Below are 21410 nucleotides of genomic sequence, written 5' to 3' on the forward strand. Positions count from 1 at the left end.
CTGATTACTCCTATTATCTGGTTACCTTTTGTTTACACTAAATGCTGTGAGGGTGTTTTTGTTGCTGGGATTCCTTTGGGGTTTTTTTAAAGGTCTTATTGTGTCTCCACTCAGGTATTGAATGGCTACATTCTGCACCTGGGACAGCTACTTTTCTGCTCCTACCTAGAGTGAAGGGAGAAGGCAAGAAGGGGGAAACCATAACTATGATTTAATTGGACAAGTTTTTGCATGATACATGGTTTCCATACAGAAGAATGTCTTTTGGAACCTCTGCTGTGTTCTGAAGAGTTCACTGCCCCAAGAATTCATTAGGAGGGAATAAATATACATCTCCCCTGCATTTAATTCATCTGGCTTGGAAATTGAACACATCTGTTTATTCCTTCTTGTACATTTCAGGTGCTTTTATGCGCCTGGCTCTAGTTCTGAAGTGCAGCTGCTGTTGGAGCAGTGGAAGGGATGTGTACTGCAGCTAGACCATGGGAATCATGGTATGGGTGCTCCCTGTACACATGTCCTTGCCTCCCATTTTCTGCAGTATTAGCAGCTAGCAGCACTTTTTTTCTTTACTCTAGTTAGCTTGTGGAAATTCTGCTTGGATTATAAATTCATTTGGTGTCCAAAATTGCTTTGGGGTCTTGTAGAAATAGTGTTTTATGGTTTATGTGTATTTGCTAATTTTTAAGTAAGCTTGTAGCTAGTCTTTCATCATTTTTCTTTTTTGTGTTGTGTAAAAGATGACAAACACATCTTCATTCTCAGAGTTGCTCCTTAGAGCATTGCCAAAGCTCAAACCTCATTTATGGCCTTCATTCCTGTGAGCGTCATCTCAGATTTTCATTGTGTGTAATCTTCCTGTGGTTTTGAGGAACTTGTTAAAAAGAGAAAGCAGATGTATATCCCTGGCCCATGTTTGGGGGCAATTTGGTGGTCATTTATCTTGAAGAATTCACCCAGCAAGAAGGTGATGGTGCATGTTAATTCTCTCTGGTTAAAAATCTGCAAAATGCTGTGAAAGTAAGAACTGGTTTGTAGCAAACATCACCAGTCTGCCATAGTCCCTCCTGTATTAGCCAGCCTTTGAAGTAGAGACATTTATAAAAAGTAGTCTTTTCTGCGTGCTTGGTGTCCTGAGTGAACGTGCAACGCCTTCTAAAGCCACGTGATGAAATCTTAGACTGAATTTGGGAATCACGTGAATGCTTTGCTCCTGTGTTTGAGCTTATAGGTTTTTCTTCTGTAAAGTATTTTTCCTAGCAAAGAAAAACTGTGGGTTTTTTTGTACCCAGCTCTATCGGAAGATACAGCAAATGCTTTAAAGACACCCCTAGAATTTCTTTGTACATAGTGCAGGGAAAGCAAGCTACTTGCTTTCCTGCAGAAGTTCAAACATTATTTCTGTAGTGAGAAGTAAATCAATAGGTAATTTACTAGTGAAGTGATTGCACGTGTTTACAATGTGCTGTGTATTTTGGCAAAAGATGTTTAGGACCCATGTCTTTTAGCTTTTGCCAGCACATAAAGCAATAAATGCAGACTTAAGTTACCAATATTGTATGTAATTTCTACATGAGAGGAGACACAAGGAGATCAGAGGACAGATTATTTGTTGTACTAGTTTTGAAGCTTAAGGGAAGAGGCAGCATGTTTAAAAACAGCTGTGTACAAAACAAAATGCTAGGTCCTGTCTATTATTAGATTGTCCCATTGACCAAGAGAATGGATGTATTCATAAAAATGGAACAAATGCAATGAAAATACTGGGAAGCTTTTCAGATTGCATCGTGTGTCATGGTGGTTTTGGGTTAGAATATTGTCTCTCTGCTGAAATGCTAATAGGGTTGTGGGTAATGAGAAACATGGGCTGCTCCTGGGATTACCTGTAAAGGTTTTACTCTTGTCAGTATGACAGAAGATGAGCTACAGTTTCTATAGTGGTCTGGCTTTTCTGTTGCTAATTTTGCTATTTTCCTTGGGTTCCAAGCTGTCAGGAAACTTCATATAAACTTCCTGGATAAAAGTAGCTTAATTCAAGGTCTTAAGCAGAGACTGAATTTTATTTCATAGGAAGGAAGGGGGGAAAAACAGACTTGCAAGGGAAACCTGGCCCTTCACGTAGCCATAACAGGGAATCCTAGGGGGACTGCAGTCCCAGACCTAAAATGACCTTGCTACAGAACTGCTCCTATTACATTTAATTCAGCAGCTCTGCAGAAGGCTTCCTTTATGTGATGACAAGAAAAGCAAAGTCTGTGAACCTGCATTTATAACTGTAACATAAGGGACTTCTGCAAATAAAAGTAAGAAGGGAAAGAATTGAAGTGAAATCTCTTATAAAATAGGAGCTGAATAATAACAGTCAGGGTCTTGGTCACTCTCAGTTTTATTCAGTCAGTACAGATTGCATCTCTTCCTCAGAAATTTTAAAATAATTTTGGTTACCTAACACATTGCATAGGTTCATATCCAGGAAATAAGAATGCACAGCTATACTGTAGCTGCAATAAATGAATGTTAATTTCCTTATTACTTTTTATCCTGTTGCTCATTGTGTCATATGCAGGTATAAATGAATGCATTTGAGGGTGGGTTGGTAACTCTATTAAGCTACATATAGGTTAAATGGAAACTGCCAGCTACACAATACTATGAAAAGAAAGAAACTAAGAGCAAAAGTAGTACTGTTTTCATAATGAATTATACCATTCTATGCATTTCTTTCCTTAACTCAGTACCTATCTTGCTTCATCCTGATACACTTTACCCCTAAGTGGTTAATGCTTCTACATTCATAAAAATCTTTACTCCATTTCCACTCTTCCCTTCCCAAATACACAGAATGTTTGATAGCTGGGGCATGTGCTGCATTTTCTGTGCTTATTTCTAGATCTAGATGAGTGTCATAGCTCCTGGCCACAGTCTGTTTTTGCTTTGGTATGAGGGGTGTGGAAATATTTGTTTCTCCATTCTCTGGTGATATGTTTTATTCAGGTTGCAGTGAGCCCTTGTGCACATCCCAGGTGTGAAGAGCCTTGGTGTGTTCAGCCTCTCTTTTGACTCATGGCATTATCAGGCTTCACTCACGGGGGGCTGTGTGTTTTGTTAGCTTTCTTTCTGCTTCTACATCTGGTGCCAGACTGATTGTTGGTTTTTGTAGCTGTTTCTGTGCTTTCTTTCCATTGCCCTTACTTGGGTTATAGTTTTAGCATCTTTTCTTCCACAATTCCCTAATCTTCTATTTCCAATACTGCTTTTCTTGCTATTGGATATGTATTTTCTTAGTGGACTCCAAGTGCTGAGCAGAATTTCAGCTGGATAAGTTACTTGAAACTGTTGATGTTTTCTCACCTATCAATGTAAATAGTTAAAGTTCTTTATTTCATTTGTTTATTTCAGCACTAGAGAACAAATTAGGGATAACAAATCCAAAGCATTTCTGTTGTTATCAGTGGTTAAAGATACCACATAGCTTCAGAAAAGCCAGCAGATCATTTAAAACCATATAGGAGCATGTCCTTATCTTGTGTGGGGGATATGGGTCAATTACACAGTTGTGAAACTTGTATCAAGACCAGTCTGTCATGGTTATGTGCTGAGGAGATACCAAAAGCTATTAATAGTCACATTGTACTTCTCAGCTGCACAGTGATGTGCTAGTACTCAAGGGCAGTTAAAGAAGTTGATTAGGTAAATCCAAGAGGCAAAAAACCCACCAAATAAGCCCCCCCAAAGACATGTTAACGTGCCTGGTTTGACTCCAGCCCTGTAGTCACTGCTGCTGTGTGCACAAGGATGGTGTCCACGTCAGGGCAGCCTCTCTTTGCAGTTGTTTGCTTTGTAAAGGAAGGCTGATGGCCCTGGGAGTCCATAGCACGAGTTTCCATTGCTCGGCAGCAGACGGTGTGGCCTGGTGGGATGTTCCCAGCCTGCCAAGCAAACAGCTGAGCCCTCCTCACTCCCCAGGCTGGGGATAGGAGGAGGATGTGGACCACAAGCTCCTGACTTGTTTCCTCTCAGCCTGACTCCCAGCCAGAGCAGGACACCCTGGCTGCTTTGTAGAATAATGATGGCAATTCCCAGCGTCATCAGTCCTGGCGGCTTTGCTGTAGCTGTGGGTTTAGACCCCTTTGGCCATGCAGATAGACTGAAACTCTGAATCGTGGTAGGGTTTGACTGAACCATGCTGAGTATTAATTTTTTTTTTTGACAAGTCACTATGTGAGTCCTGTGACTTCAAGGGTGTCCCATATATATGTACAAAAATCCTAGTGTAGCAGTGTCAGCTTTTTTCAGAAAACTTAAGGAAGGATGAAAAATAAACTCAGAATAGAGCTGTCTATATTTGTGAAAGGGAAATGTTCTGAAGAATTGCTAAGTTTAACCACATCTTTTGACAAGTACATCTGCCCTTTGGCAGGGCAGGCCATTTCTAATCACATTATCATAGGCATGCTTCTGCAGCAATTAGTGTGCTAGACAAATATTAAGTCCCTGAAATACTTCACACCAAGAGAGGTGGAGAAACAGCCTGCTTTCACTCTATGTGATTTCATAAGATTTTAACACAAAGTTGTATTATAGCTCTGAACAATGGGCTCTAATGGGCTGTGCCTTCATTTTACCAGTGGCATAGACATGGATAGGATACTTTAGCACACTGATCAGATGCTCATGTAACTCCAGAAACAAAAGAAAAATCACTACCCATCAAAAGGCATTGGCAGGGCCTGCTATGTTTTGTCATGTTTTTAAATACAGTTATTTGGGGCCAGTTATTTAGTGTATTTGGGGCCAGGTGTTGCTGGAAGAGGCGATCTTTTTAGGTCTTAGTGGCAAGGTCTTTTGATGTCTGCTGCATTGTCATCTGCAGGTGTGGTATCTTATCACAATGCTCAAAACTCCTGGGATAAGCAGCATATTTGTTCTCTAGTGGGAACCACTAAAGAAAAAACCCAGATCTTTGCTAATTCTTACTTTATTTTCAAGTCTTCAGAATTTTTCTGAGGACTGAAATGGAAAGAATTGTGAGTCCAAGTGTGGGGTGAGGCTCCTTTTGTCTTCTCCCCCTTCCATTCTGCTTTGTGCATGCCTCTCCTGTTGAATGTTACCTGTGCTTTGCAGGAACTATGTTAGCAGCTGATCAGTTAAAGAGGAGCACAAAAACTGTTTTTATAAGGAAGGAGTAGAATTTTCTGCTGATGCCTCTTCCGTAAACAGTGAAAAATGAGGCTGATAAAATTTGTGCTCTTTGGTATGCTGAAATATAAACTATATGAAATCAGGAATAGGAAAAATAGAATAGGAGAAATAATAGATGTTCAGGCTTATTTAATAAATTAGTGTTTAAGGCCAGGAAATCTCTGTTGTAGTGGTTGGTCTAGTATCTATCTGACAAAGCGTTGCAGTTAATGCATAGGGTGTTTTTAACGAGACAAAAGCAGCGTGAAACTTTGAAAATAATTGTTAAGACTGGAGATGATTTTTAACCTTGAATAGGCACTTGTTTGGAGTGCACAGGCCTAGAGCAAATTCTTTTCAGTTGTAAAATATCGATCTGTTTTCAGCAAAGAATTATTAAACACTGGGGGGAATAAAAAGAGCAAGGGAAATATTCCCCAGCAAATGAAGTGAGTCTCAGACAGCCATGCCTACCCTGTCAAATCTTATTACTAACACACTTTGCCTACATAAGAAAATTGGTGCTGTACATTCTCTAATGAAGGGATTATTTTAAGGCTGTGAGCATTTGAGTAGGAATAAGAGGCTGGTGTTGAGAGAGACATCTGTAATGAGAGATCTTAAATCAGGATACATTATTAATGAACTGCACGGGAGACACACAAACCTGCTTTATTGGGCAAACTGTAAATGAGCCTATTTGGTAAGAACATGCAAAGTGTGTGTGTGCTGAGAGAGGATATTTTGAGAATTTAACTAATTTCTGAATAGTAAAGGCATCCAGTCTGGCTATAATTGGTGCCTGTGGCAATTGTTGGTACCTTGACTACATTAGCTTTCTGTGCCCTTTAGCAGAATTGGAAAAACATTTCTAGTACTTGTTAAGCTGCCTATTATCAAGCCTTCATAAATATACACATTTAGAATAGAGATGATTTGCTATCCCAGTGCCTTAGAGCGCTTAAATAAATTAGTTCCTGCTATTTCAGGCATTAATTTTGCAGTAATTATGCATGAAGCAATAATGCAATTAAAATTGCCTTCCAACTTGCTCGAGTGGGAATACTTTTTGAAAATAATACTTGATCTTTTCTCAAAATACACTCTAGAGCAGGTGGATATGCTGTGTAGCTCAAAACAGCAGTGTGGGACTGTTCTACCTTGAGATCCTCAGTTTGCCTGCAGCTGAAGTCAATATTAACCAAGTATTACCATCTGTTGGCTTTTGCTGACCTCTGGTTTATTCCCTTCTCTCCTTTCTCTAGTGGCAAAGTGCCCACATCACAGCTGGCATCGAGTGCTTCAGCAGTGGGGTTTCTTATTTAAAGAATGCAACCCCACTTCAAGGCAGGAAACATGGGCTAGCTTTCAGTTTGCAACCTTCCAGTTTCTTTTTGCACAGTACCTACTGGTTTCACATATTTGCAATATCTGCTGTAACAAAGCACAGCAATGTACCGGCCCAGATTTCAGCCTTAGGTCTGAATCTCTTTACATTTAAATTGCACCTCTTGTTTCTTGGGAGAAAAGTATATATTTTGTAGCTGAGTTACAAATAAGCTTTTCCAGCTTTTTGGCAGCTAGGTAATAGTTAAAGTGAAAAGATTTCTTTTTTTCCAGCCAGAAAAGAGGTTTAATAACTGTGGGTCCATTTGTTCATAGCAGAACTGGAGCTGAGCCCTACAAACCCCTGGAGCTTGGCAAGCCAGGCAGACTTGGCAAGTTTTCCTGCCAGCTTACTGAGTCTGAGTCAAGCATGGCTTGTTGCAACTTCAAATATATTTAGTACATTTTGTTAACATGAACATTAAGGTGGAGGGTTTGGGTTTTTTTTTCCTTTGCTTACCTTAAGGTATATTATGCTCTCTCTATAAGCAGCTGGTCCTTAAACCATGCATAGCAGTTTATGGCTTGTGTTAAATTCAAAATAAATGTGTATTTTATGCAGAGTATCTGATTTACTCTTGACATGAAGATATTGAGGAAGTTTGAGAGAGACAGTATCCCATAGTCTTTCTGTCAGTTGGCCTTTGGTGGTGTGAATCTGTGGAAAAAACAAGCAGAGCTGTTACCTTCTAGTGCGTTGTGACAGCGATAACTTTACCCCTCTGTTTGGAACCTGTGGTGCATGAAGACTTGTAAGAGCTAGAAATGCTCTCACTTCTAATTTTTACCTGTGTGGATACTGCTGAAAGAAAAAGAGTTCAAATTGGACTTCTGGATTGGCTGGACACTGAACTTTCTAAATGTTAGTTCTTGCTTATCCAAATTATATCAGCCTTTGAAATAGGGGAAAATTTTTCTGTAGAAAAAAATTCTTTCAGTGTTGAAAGATGTTGCAGAGGACTCAAGATAGTAACAGCTAAATACCTATTTACTGCAGTCAGGCATCTCAGTATTCTCCTGTATTGATTAATTCACCTCAGTGTGGTGTTGGCAGGGTCTTTAGTGGATTCTGCACCATGCAGTTGTGGCAGGGCTGTACATCTTGAGTAGAAGGAATTGGTCTGTTGAGTGGGTGTTTCTCACTTGTGCTTTGACAGCCTCTCTGCTGCTTTGTAAGGCATCCTAACAGCTCTGCTCTTCCCAAGTTTTATGTGATCCTGTTATCATTATTGCTAATGTTTTTGTTGGGAAATGTGAGTCTAAGATTCCAAGATGTTAGATTTGCCTGGTTTAGGACTTTTCTTCTAGCCATGGGCTAGCTACAGACATTCTGGCTGCTTTGTTTTACCCTCTTGGTGGATAATCAGCTATGTCTGTTGCTGGAGGACTGGTTGTGGGAAGCTATGGTTTCAGAAAGCAGTTGTTTCCTAAGCAGCACGAGCCAATGTTATAAAAGGCCTCATCATTTGCTACCAAACCTTTGAAGTTTGCTTTGCCCAGTGGGATCTAGAAAACTGAGCAGAGCACAGTCACGTTGCCAACTAAGCCAGACAGGCTTCTGATTTGTGAGCTATTTATTGTTTCTAGAATTGCTGCCCTCATTCATCGTTGCAATTAATTGCAACAGGCCTGGAGATGATAAATGCCTAGATCATTATTGCTAAATATCTGGGAGCATGCTATTTTAGAGCTCAGAGACTTCCTAGAAGAAACCCTCGAGTTTCTAACTTGAACACCCCAAATAAATTGTGGTTTCTTTTTGGGACCTCAGGCTTTGTATCAGAGAGGTTTCATATGTTTCTTTTGAAGAGCTGATGTGTAGAAGTGGCTGGAACCCTGCAAGGGTGAGAGAGACTGGCCAGTGTGCTGCCTTGAGCCCTTACCTGCGTACTTAGAGTGAGATTTAGAGTGTATTCCTTCAAGGTATCCATGTGATAGAACTGATGATAAAAAGTTGGGATGTGGGGTGTGTCTTCTGTCCTTTTTCTGGACAGAGCTGGTGAGTGAATCCTTAAAGGCTTTTTTAATTGAATGCATGTTTGGCAATGGGAAAGAAAGAGGCAATTTTTTTAGGAAACCCAAGAAATATTTTGCAGTTTATACTAGGCTGGTGCATTTCAGCTAAGTGGTAGAGGAAATGCAGTTGTTGGCCCTTAAGTAAACTTAAAAGGGCAGTTTGTAGACTACAAGCTGCAAGAGGGGCAGTAGGTACTGAAAACTGCAAACTTCAGAGTAATATAGTGAGAAATAAATAGAAACTCGCTACTCAAAAGAGCAGCTGGTGGTTTAAAAAATTACAGGAAGTAATTTTAAACAGATGACCAACTGTGCAAAGCATAGCTATAAGCAGATGAGTTGGAATCATTGTCATTGTTTCTTACTTGAACAATGAGAGTTCATTAGAACAGATGATTAATTTCAAACAAGAATGGTGATATAATAGCTGTAAGAAGAAGAGAAATAAGAGCTCAACTAACCCGGTCTCTGGTTGTGAACAGTGGTAGTTCCTCTGGCAGACTCATCTGGTCTCCAGGTTTCCTTCTGTGATTTTTTTTTTCAAATTGCCTTTTGCATCTACAACATCATCTGGGAGACATTTCCATAGGCCAGCCGTGTATTGTGTGAAAAGGTTTCACTTTCTTCTTTTGTGTAGCATGTGAATTTCATGTCTTGCAGCAGTGCCTATTTGAACAGCTATTTGTTATTCTTTCCAACCTTATAAATAATAGTGCATGAAGCTGCCTCTGTCCCATGTTAGAGTCCTGGTCTGTTTAGATATTGCATCTATGAAAACAGTGATAGGTCTTGATACACTCTCATTCTTTACTTGGATTTTTGGCTTTTTGGTTTTTTTTTTCTCCCTGATTATTATGTATTCATTTTGGGTGGGAAATGAATACATAGTAATTAGGGAGAAAAAAAAAACCAAACAAAAAGCCAAAAAACCAAGTAGAAAATGAGGGAGAGATGACATGATGTACTGCTAACTACTCGTTATCTGAGATGTTCTGCTAGGGCATTAATAGCGCACAAGTGAGCCAGAGAATAAATGATGTTGGTAGGAGAGTGCTGCCCAATGAGTGACAGAATGGTGTCAGAAAAGATACCTGGCACTAAGTGCCCTGGGCTCTCAGGGAGCAGGAAGGCACTGGGCATGGTTAGCACTTGACTGATCTGCAATACGCAGTGCATCCAGTGCAACGTGCTCTTGTGAAGTAAATGCAACACAAAATATGTTGAAACAGGGTGGTTAGAGGGAGTATTCTCACACACAATATTGAATTAATTTTGAACAAAGTAATATGATGTACTGTGGATTTTGAAAGGGACTGTTGCCAGAAATTCTTTGTTACCTAATAAGAGTAATGATTTCAAATGCAAACTGTTTCAGGATGCCCTTAAACTGCTATTGTTCTTCCAGTTTCCAATTTACTTGGAAAATGATAATTCTTTCCTTTCTTTGTTATGTTGTTACCCTAAGCTTCTTTCAATGTCCACTAAGAAACTTTGTTCCAACCCAGTACAGCAGTTTGTGCTTCAAAAAGGTGCTTAAGCAAGATTAATAGGCTCAAAGAAGCTGCATCCATGGAAATGCTGAAAAGAGTTTACCTTAGCACTGAAGCTTAAAGCTGTTTGCTGGGATTGTGTCATTACAGAATCCCCTCGGGTGGAAAGCAACTTGAAGTCCATCTAGTCCAATCTTCTGTTCATTAAATGCAAACTAGGTTGCTCAGGGCTTACCCAGTTGCATTTCCAGGGTTGTTCAAGGATGCAGACTCTGCAGCCTGTTTTGCAACCTCTTCCAATTTTAATTATTAAATAGATAGGTTAATAAATAATAATGTTGGCATCATTTAAACAGTAAAATTACAATATAATCACGGTCATGTAACTGACAAGTAGATATTATGGTAATTCTGGGACTGTAAAAATCAACACAAGTTAAGCAGAACATCCATCAAAACAGTTATCTTGAAAGTTCTGGTCCTTACCAAACATGATGGAAATGAGGTTAGCTTCTGGCTGCAAGCATATTAATTTGCCAGCGATAAGGATTTTGTAATAGTTTGATGCCATCTATTTGTTTAGTGCAATGATGTAAATACAGCTAATTGCTCCATAGCCTGAGTGTTTTATTTTAAACAAGGAGTACTTGGCCAGTATTTAAAATCTAGGACTTGAAAATACTGGCAATTATAACTGCCTGGCACTGCTGATAATTATTTTTAGAGCATAACAGGCATCTGTCTACAGATGGTGCTCTGTATTCCACATCCTTCTCCTCTACTGTAAATGGAAGCATGGACTGCAGGAGTAATCTAAAGCTCTTTGTAACTTGTCTCTTTTCCAGCTTTGGTTTGCTTTCGTTAATGGATTTTCCGGGCAGATCTTGTTTGAGCGATGGTGCATCGGTCTGTATAACGTGGTAAGTGCTGCATGTTGTGACTTGATAGGGCTTGGGACTACTGTGTTATTTTGTTGTGTCCCATTTTTCACAGGTAACTGTCCTAGATGTATGTCAGGAAAGGTGAGTTCATTTGTAAAAGCCACTTTGAATCCATTCTGAGGTAGGAAAAATAAAATTTTAAAATCACACTTTTATTGCAAAATGAAAATTTGGGAGAACACCTTGAAAATAAATGTTTAACCTAATATAACCTGTATAAAACTCTGCAGATTTTAGATAGAATTTAATTTCCTCTTTGAAAGCATTTTCAGTGTTTTGTACTGAATATTTTGGTGACAGATCATGCTCAAAATACTCCAAATCTCTGAGTTTGGATGATTTTTTTTCCTTCAGACCCTGTAGAGTTAGATGCTGAGAGGAATTACTTTGGGCTGACTTGTGCTCCCTTAGGTGCAGAAAGAGAATCTGCATCACTGTGTCATCAGCAGTCTGGGAGTGGTTTCTGATTTTCAACATGGCCTGCAGGGTGCCACACTGTATCATATGAATTTATCACTTTAATCAGTAATATTATTTAATCAGTCACATAGATGAAAGTCTGAAGGATCTCTGGAACCAAGTTCTGTAGCATACCATAGACCAGTGTTGGTGTTTTCGACAGTGTTACCTTTGCAATGTTATGAGTGGCCCAGTGCCTGGATTTATAAGCTGCTAGGACACTGTTAGTGTTAGAGAGTCTCTTCACAGGGAGGGAATTTAAATTTTTTCGTTAAAAAAACTCATTCCAAATATATGCTAATACAGAAAAAGCCAGCAAATTATCACTGAATAGTATTAATGGAACCATTTAACTTCTGTCACATTAATTTAAAAAATGATGGCACAAGCCCCCATATTGCATAAGATTTCATACTCTTAGTTGAAGATACTTATTCAAGGATTTATCATTCCCTTGATTCCCTTCACCCTAATTTCCTGACTGTTATGCAGTCTCTGTCATTCATGTTTAGATATTTGCATCTATTATCTTTAAACCTCATTTGATGAATCTATCTATCCTACCTAAAGCTTCTAGATAAAACTCATCTTCTGTAATCAGAAACTAAACCTTGTTTTTTGAGGTCAGTATTTTCTAAAATTAGAACTGGTTGTGTGGACTCAGGGAGAATCAAGTGCTTGTAAGATCCTGGGGGTTTCCACAATTTGTTGGGCTGAGATTTTGAAGTGCTTTTAGCTAAGTCATTCTCTTCTCTGCAGATTAACCCTTTCTTTCATTAGTAGTCTCATTAAAATATGAAGTGTATGAAATCATAATGGCTTCGTAATTCCTGGTTTTGCACTGGTTCGCACTGGAAGTTTGCCCTGGTGATCAAAACCACTAGAGAAGATTTACTTCAAGTGGGAATGTAAATGCCCAAATAAACACAGGAAACTAGGGAAAGTACATTAAAGCTGTATGAGAACATGGTCTTCTTTGGAATATATTGGAGCAGTGCTCTCAGTTTCAGTTCTCTACCCTCAGCCTGCTGCCATTTTAGCCGTCTGGTTTATCCTTTCATGGGTGAAGATGCACAGTTCCCACTGGGCTGAGGGTTGTAATTATTGATTCTCACTCGTCTCTGTTCCTCCCCATTGTTCTTTGTCTGCTGCCCTGCTGCCAGTGTGCTGCTGGTGGGAATCACAGCCCGCCTTCTCCAAATGTGCACACACCCTAGAAATAGCTCATAACTCCAACCTGCCTCTTAACTTCAAGAACACTTCTCAAACTGGTAAAAATATATGTATGTGTAGGATTTAAAGTGATGTTTCTGATATAAACTGTTGATGTAAAAGGAAGTGGATGAAGTTTAGTGTTCAGACTTGCACCCCGGTGTAACTTTCCCTCTGTGCCTGCGCTGTGGACCGCAAGAAACATGGATACCCAAGCTGGCTTTAAATGAGCTGCCTCAGATCCTGGAAACACTTCAAGAGCAGCAATGTTAAAGTCAGTGGAGGCTAATTTACTCTGCTTCTGGCAGAGTGTCCTGCTGCCTGTCTTGGAAGGCTTCCGAGGCTTGGTCATCCAAGCGTCTGCCCCTAGCACAGGCACACACTGCAGTTAATTTGTTCCTATCAGTTTATGCCTGCCAGGGGAATCCCCAAAGTACCATAAAGCAGAATGGCCTTTGTTGCTCAGTAGATATTTTTTTAAAATGTGATTTCCACATTTACTCTGTCCGTAAGCTTAGCGCTGGTTAAGCACATTGCATATCTAATTATGGCTACATCTGCAGCTATATTGGAACCTATTCCCACAAGGCTGTTTTGTAAAAATACAAGTTGTCTTTCCATTGCAGTCTGATGTGTCTGACCCTTGCTGGATTAGCAGGTACATCAGAAACTTCTTGCTTAACTTCTTGGGTTTAACTTATTGGTTAATAATACAAGTTTTCTTTCATGTTTCTATTGTTCACAAGTCAGTATTTGAGAGTTACAAATTAATGTTTGGACTTGTTTGGACCATTGAAAATGATGCCAAATAACATGCTAGGTAGTAGTAAGTCTTCACTGAAGTCAGTGGGAATTTTGCTTTTGTCTAGATAAGGAAACGCTATATGAGTTACACTTAAAAGTAAAGCGCTCTCAAGAGCTGCTTTCAATTAGTATTTGCCTTTCCTTGCAGATCTTCACAGCACTGCCACCCTTTACTCTGGGAATTTTTGAACGGTCGTGTACTCAAGATAGCATGCTTAGATTTCCACAGCTATACAAAATCACTCAAAATGCAGATGGTTTCAACACAAGGGTAAGGAAAACCCTGTTATTCTAAGAAAAAACATAAGTATTCTGATAGTCCAGATTTTTCATGTTATAAAATAACTTATTTCCTGATGTTACTTCTGCTTTATGCTAAGCACTGAGAGTGATTGTTCAGCCTTCCAGTTCTTTCCAAGGGATTATTTTTTATTTAAATAAAGACCATCCTTGTTTACAAATAAGGATTTTCTCCTGTGACTTCACCTGAAACTGGTCCTGAAATATCCATAAACTTTGATTGAATGTTAGATTTGTATCCAGGTATGGTTTTTCAATTCATGGCTACTGATAAGCCATGATGACATTGCCTGGATTTATTTAACATATGTGTTGTCACAGCACTCTCTGCTAGGGTGCTTTTTCGTAGTTAGCATAGCACTGTTCCAGTAGTTCTTTTGGAAAATAGAATTTGAATTGGCTTATTTGGACTTCTGAGTTTTGAAGAACACATTTTACTTCATTTTGCTGTTTAAATGCTGGAAAATGCCAGCATTTGATATTCTGTCTTTTCCATAATAAGCACATCTAAATGTACTTCTGAATCTAGGAAGCTGTATGATTGCTTTGTTTGGAGAGGAAATTGTAGAGTACGTAGAGCTTTAGTTTGTGCAAAATTACATTATCTGCTAGTTAAAAACTGTGGGGCACAAAGTATTTATCCATTAAAAGAAAATAGAACATTTCATAATACTGAATCACTCTTTAAATTATTCTTTGAGGTAATTAAACAAAGTTGTCTCAATCAGTCTGCCTTATTTCAATAAAAATCTTAAACTGAAGCATGCTTGCCTATTATGCTTCAAGTTGGTAGAATAAAATGATCAAACTGGACCAGTGTTTTCTTGTGAAAGAGCAGAAATTGTAGGAGAAAATAGATCCTGCAGAAGTTTGAGTATTTCACTTCAGGACAAACATTTTCTGACTCTAAACTACACAATGAAGTGTTTGTTAGGAGTTAGAGAGAGGTCAAGAGTTTTGGACTTTACTGATGGCTTGGTTTGTTTTCCCTCAGGTTTTCTGGGGTCACTGCATCAATGCCCTCATCCATTCCATCATTCTTTTCTGGTTTCCACTGAAAGTGCTGGAGCATGGTAAGGGCTTCATTATTTCTTATGTGAGTAACTGATGTTCAGTCTCACAGAACCAGTGTGTTTGCAGAAGGGGGGTCATGACAAGTCCCAAGAAATAATGCTGCCAGACAGTTCAATAGTCTTTAGCTGCTGAGCTTGGCGGGTTGTCTAGTGGCTTTCAGAAATTATTCTAATCTAACATAATTATTGTTCATATAGTGACTTTAATAGGTGAAAAATGAAACTACTACTTTGCTAAGAAGTCTTACCCAAATACTGAGTGATGTTTTATGAAATGCTTTTTTTTTTTTATGGTAGTGTGTTGAGATCTCAGCATTTGATGGAATAATGTTCTTACAGCAGCTGCCTTAGAACCATTTGCTTTATATCTTGCTGGAACTCCCTCATTCCCCAACACAGTACTGATTAGGAACTGGCTGGAATGGAAGTAAACCGGATCAAGAGTCAGAGATACTGGGGAAATGAGACTCTTTGGTGTACAAATTAGAGTTACTGTAAGTCTTGCTTTTCAGGGTAATGCAACTACATGGTATTTCAGGGACCAGTAAATCCCACATGGTTCCTACCTAGCTTTCTGGTATAGCTGCGTGGTTGGGAAAAACCACTGGAAATCTGTTCTTTGATTGTGGTAAGAAATAGTGTTAGATCAAATGAGGAATTTAGGGCTGGTGAATAGAATATTTATCTAAAATCATTAATTTTTCACAAGTGAAACTCCTTCCTGGAAAACACTGATTTTAAGAAAACCTTCTTGGCTCCAGAATGGATTAACTGGGGAGGAGGTGAAAGAAATAAAAAGGGAGGGAAGATGAATACTTATGTCAGAGGCATGATAGTAAAGATACTTGTGGGGATTAGGTTCATGCTACTCTACTTGGCTGATTAAAATGTCAGTATCATATCCTCAGTGGGGACTTCCATGGCTGATGGACCATATAAAAAAGGGACTTCCCTTTCATCTGTACATGGGCTAAAAGAAGGTTCTATTTTGTGGGAGAGGGGCTTTTAAGGTTGTCTGTTTTTTTTTGATTTGAGCAGTTTTGTTGTTCTGTTACACTGTTTTTAAGACAAATGCTAATCTTGAATAGCTCTTTAAAATTCAACTGCAGAAATTTTAGGTTAACATCAGTAGTGTATTTAGTTAAAATTACATAGTCTCCCATGGAGGTTTTTCTTGTTCCTAAACAGATAATGTGCTTTTCATTTCAACTATTAGAATTATAAGACTAAAATACCAGCTCAGAAGCTAACTTTCTGAATTCCTTTGAATAGGTTGCTCAAGTTGGGTTTTTTTTCCAGAGGAATGAATATTGAATTTTCAAGTTTCTTTGCATTTCCAAGTGCAAGAAGGATTTCAGTGCCAGAGACAAAAATGTGCCATTCACACTGGGATGGTTCTTAACTTCTGGAGTTCCTTAGAACGTGAATGAAGTACATGTAGTCCAGGAATGGGCACTTGTATAGCTTCAGAAATGAATGTTCACTGAGCATCCTGCTGTTCTCATTAGCACAAATATCATTCCTTTCAGGACTGTGTAGCCTCCCAGAGTGAAAGGTCATAGAAAACACTGAAAAATAAAGACATTAACTTACTGCATTAAAATATATAACTTTAAAGAAGTTGAGAATTTCAGGGAAATGTATTCAATTATTTAGATGTTCACTGTGATGTTACACTAGAGCATGGCTGTGTCTTGTCAGCTTATTCTAGCAAAACTGATGTGTTTAGGCATGGCTTTTTCTTAATAAACTGAGCCTTTTGGCACCAACAGGGTTCATTTGGCATGGGAGACTAAGTTCCCTAGTGCTCTTCACCTAGCTCATTGACACCAGGGGAAAGAGCAGGGTGACTGTAAAATCTTGGTGTGTCCCTGAATGATGTAAATGCCTGAAGCCTTTGGGGAGGAGCTGGGCTGAGGAAGATGCCAGTGGCTAGAAGCCATGCCAGTTCCTAACCTAGCTGTCTCAGGCTTTAGCTCCAGTTGCAGTGTTAGTCACTCTGCTGCTGATTCTTAGTAGTTAATATTGAAAAGAAAGCAGGGAACTAGCAACATCTGGGAAATATTCAGAGCCTGTCAGCCACGTGTAGCACGGTAGAAGGAAAACAAAACAAGTAGCTTGGGTTAACTGTACTGGATAAATATATAGGGGTGTTTTAGCTGTAAGCTAGGCAGGGTCTTCATCATGGAGGTCAGGGTGTCAGGAACTCTTCTATACAGGCTCAAAAATTTACTGAACCTTTGTTAAAGAACGTCAGATCCAGTTTTCCAAATAAATCTAACAAAATGTTACTGTTACTGATGCCTTGAGAGACTACCTAGAACAGAGGCTAGACAGTGGTAAAGGAATAAAGTAGGGATTTATTAAAAGGACTTCAAAGGATGCACCTTGGGCACTACAAGAGCCTGGCCGAGACTACACCCAAGATGGACAACTGGGCACATGTTTTCACATTTTTATAAGTTTTGGTCCATTTTCACATTGGGGTAATTGTCCAATTACAAGGTTACAAAGTCCCATCCTCCCAGATTGCTCTCCTCAATTTGCTGCCATTTATGCTTTTTGGGCCTGAAGCTGCTACAGTGTCCTTGGTTCTTGGGCTGGAAAAGGATTGTTTTGTCTAACTAAACTGTGAGGAGAACTTGCTAACACTTTATATGAAGCTCAGAGTTATATACTAATGCAGTACAGAATCTGGATTATATGAAAGCTAAAACTTAAGGCATCATCATGGTAGAACTGCTCACTGTGCTAGGCAGTATGTGTTTAGGAATGAATCCAAGGTTTTATCTTAAGCCTTTTTGTCCCTGCTGTTCATGTATTTCCCTAGCAGTTGTCTTAAAACATGTGAAAATAGCAATACTTATCATGCTTGAGTAATGCTTGAAAACTCCTGTGAGTACAAGTTCAATTGGCATTCATGTGGTGGTTGAATGTGTTTTCATGGTGTTCCAGTTTGATTCAGCAAGGGCTGAGAGACTAAATGACATTTGAAGTATTGCCAAGCTTGGCACTTCCAAATGATAGATTAACATGTATGTACTCACCCTTGTGCACAGCTGATAGAGAACGGGTGGCCAGAGACTGAATACTGCTCACTTATGGAACTAACCTCCAGTGAGATATTGTGCATGTTTATATGTGTCCTTTACAAATTAAGCTGTCCCTGCTCCTAGCTCAGCTCTCTTTCACCACAAGTCAGCTGGTGTTTTACTGCTTTTCATCACAGGCATGCAAATAATAAGTATTGTTGGTACAGGACAGATAGCAACAGGAAAAGTGGCAGTGACATACCCAAGCTCTTACAGGCAAATTACATGTTAGGGTCTGGTGAACACTGCCCTTTGCTAGGCCAGCTTCTGGCAGCTGGAGCTATGGATGTGTGCTCTATCCAAGCACAGAGTCTGAGGCCCAGCTCAGCACAACTTCTGCATTACCATTTGCTCATGGTTTCTGGGAGTGCTTTTCGATGTCCAAAAAGGAAAGGTTGGGACCAGTTATTTTCTCCTGAAAATCTCCTTGTTCTTTTGTCCATTCTGTTGATAAACCGATAACAAAGGTGATCTTCTTTGTGTTCTTCTTTCAGATGCAGTATTCACAAATGGACAGGGAGTTGACTATTTATTTGTTGGAAACATAGTTTACACTGTAAGTTTGGGTATCCTAGCAATTTTTTGAATGGTAAAATTTCTTTCCAGTGTTTTTTTCACCACAAGAAAATGGTGTAAACCTGAAGATAATATGTGAGTTAAAAAAAAAAATCAACCTGATGCTGTGTGAATGATTTTCCCTCTTCTTTTTAATTTTTTTTCCCAGACATGCAGTAACACTAGTTTCTGCTCTGTCCTTCCTGCATACCCCTGCCAAGTTCCTGGTAGTAGCTTTTTAGGTGTAAAGGGGAGATAGGGGTTTGAGAGTGTTAGTAATGAAGCTGTCTTCTTTCTTCTTTTTCCTTGCAGTATGTTGTAGTCACTGTTTGTCTGAAAGCTGGCTTGGAAACAACTGCATGGACTAGAGTAAGTATCTTTCCAGTATCTTTTATTAGCACACCTCTCTCCCTAATGAGTATTGATACAGATAAGAAGTACTAAAAAATCTTTTGGGACTTCAGAGTTTTAATTGGGTCTTTCATGTAAGGATAGACTGCTAAGCTCCCTAAGTACAGAATGTGAGAGGAATGAACTCGTAGATCACACAATATCTGTGATGAAAAAGGGCAGCCTGACAGAAGTGGGAAGAGTACACTAAAAGTGTATTGTCAACATCTCTACTTAAAAATGTGGAAAACTTTGCATGAAATCAACATACTACTGTAATTGCTTAAGACAATGCATCAAGAAAATTATCCTTTGTGCTCTGTAGATCCTTCAAAATTAATGCAATAGGGAATGAAAAGTGTCTGCCCACAGATAAACAACTGGGCTTTGAAAACATCTTTGAACCGGGTAAAAAGAACTAGTGGTGACTCCACATTGGTTGAGTTGTTTTGTTTCTTTGGTTTTTCTTTTTGAAACTTAATGTAATAAGGATGTTAGTTGAATAGTCATGTTGGTTCCTTACGTTGAGTTATTAGCTTGAAATGGGCAAGTGCTCTGTTTCTGGTAAGTGACAGAATCCAGCAGGGCAGTGAGCTCCAAAGACTGTGAGGGACAGGGAGGGGAGGGCTCCTGTGTTGATGAACCTACAACACCTTTCTCTCTTCCTTTCCCCTAGCCCCTCTGAAACACGAATTTTTTAAATTTTGATGGAGTCTATTTTTCTCCACACCAGTAAGATACTTCATGGGAATCCAGTTTTCATGTCATACAAAGAAACTCTGCCCTCAAGACTAAAATGTTTTGAGGACACATATTCTTATTCTAACAGTTTCTTCAAGGGTTTGGCTTAGGTCTTGTTAACCTCATTGCTTCTGTTAGTTGTAAAATGTTTTATTTCATTCCTCCCAGAGGAATTGGGAAGATCAATGAGCTGACATCTGTTCTGAATTTTAAAGATGAAATGCTATCTATATGGGTTATTTAATTGTTAGGGAGATGTTAATATTTTCTGCCCCATCTCTCATCTGAAAATAAAATCTGAGTGTTTTTTACTGTTGCTTATGCATCAGTTCTGTGTTGTGTATCAACATTTTAAAATGCAAAAATCCTTAAATTAATCCCTTGTGCACCAGAAAAGCATATAACCAAGTCAGCATTGAATGCATGTGAGCTTGTTTAGATCCTGTTTTGTTGTCAGCTGTTTGATGGTTTCTCTTCTCTCCTCTTCCCTGGGTAGGTAGTGGGTGTCTTTTCAATCACTTGGGGATAACCATGAGCCCCTCCTTTCTAAACTTCTTTTTTAAAAGACACCATAATGTTTAGATATTGGAGTCCCATTAACACTGAATCGAGCATGTATTTTGAAGGTTTTTGTTTGTTATGTGGGGGTTTGGGGTGTGGCTATTTTAGTTAATTTGTTTCTAGTTTGTTTGTTTTAAATAAGGAGTTGTTTATTTACTGAGGTCAGATCTCCTGGGTGAAACAGAATAAATAACAAAGTTTGAAAAAAAAATCTTCCTGCCCACTGTGTCTCTCCAGGAAGGGGCCTATCCCATGTCTTGCTTATTATTAGTCCAGCAACTTTCAGGGTTGCACAAAATTCCAGCTTTCTGAGAGTGCCCAGAAGAGTGTTCTTTCCATTGCCTCTGACATTTTGTATGAATGCTTCTTCTGTAAGGTAGTCTCTAGTTGGTCCCAGCTATCTGCCAGTCTGCACTGGTGCTGCAGGCTCCTTGCTTGTTTGTTTTCACCGCCTCTGCTGGAGAAAGCTGTCTTTTCTGAGGATGTCCAGCAGTTGCAGATTAGGAGCAATCCGCTTCTTCCAGAAGTTTGTATTTATCTCACAGCAAGCAGAGCACAATACTCAGACACTTCTTTGGTTCTCAGACATACTGTTCAAAAAGTCAACAGACACAGTCATCCAGTAGGAAGTATAAAGCTGAGAGCTGAACAAACACGCTGTGTCCACCAGCACCCAGTATGTGAATTCATTCCCATGTTCCTGAACTCATATGTAATTAGTAATTAAGATTTATGCAGGTACTTCTCTGAATTGGAGCCAAAGTCATCAGCCACAGGAGTTGTTGGCATCCAGAAAAGTTGGAGCCAGTAATGAGCTCAGTTGCTTGTTACAACTGAAATTACTGGTTCCATCCACTGTGGTGTAAAAGTAAAACAACTTAAATCATCTGAGCAGAAAAGCAGTTTGGGTGTGTAGGAAAAATGACTTTAATGCCACTGAGAAAAAGTTTGTGCTGGATGTGCTCTTGGTCATTTAATAGTTCTTTATTTTCTCTTAGTGAGTCTACAGACTAAAGAACCAGTAAAGATAGAAATTGCATCTTGCATGTCTGTAAATCAGTTAGAAAAACTTTAAAACAAAAAAAAGGCAAAGTTGATCAGTAGATGTTGATTGTGGTAGTGTACTACACAACACTGAACCTTCCTCCAGAGAAGGTAAGTGATGTGTATGGCCTGTATGTGTGCACTGCCATAGGGGATTTGTCCATG

General features: G+C 39.2%; 1 protein-coding gene across 1 annotated transcript in view; it reads left to right on the forward strand.

Annotated features, from left to right (window-relative positions):
- ATP8A2 (ATPase phospholipid transporting 8A2) overlaps window positions 1-21410 on the forward strand; it is a gene marked incomplete at its 3' end in the record, with an annotated part of 285167 nt that overhangs the window by 192925 nt on the left and 70832 nt on the right. The window contains exons 28-32 of the mRNA XM_084201014.1: window positions 10919-10993; window positions 13638-13760; window positions 14784-14862; window positions 18449-18510; window positions 18822-18878. Coding sequence (XP_084057140.1) covers window positions 10919-10993; window positions 13638-13760; window positions 14784-14862; window positions 18449-18510; window positions 18822-18878 — 396 coding nt within the window. The remainder of the gene's footprint in view (window positions 1-10918; window positions 10994-13637; window positions 13761-14783; window positions 14863-18448; window positions 18511-18821; window positions 18879-21410) is intronic.

The sequence above is a fragment of the Fringilla coelebs genome (genome assembly GCF_963513975.1).
Source record: "Fringilla coelebs genome assembly, chromosome: 2".
Taxonomy (NCBI): Eukaryota; Metazoa; Chordata; class Aves; order Passeriformes; family Fringillidae; genus Fringilla; species Fringilla coelebs.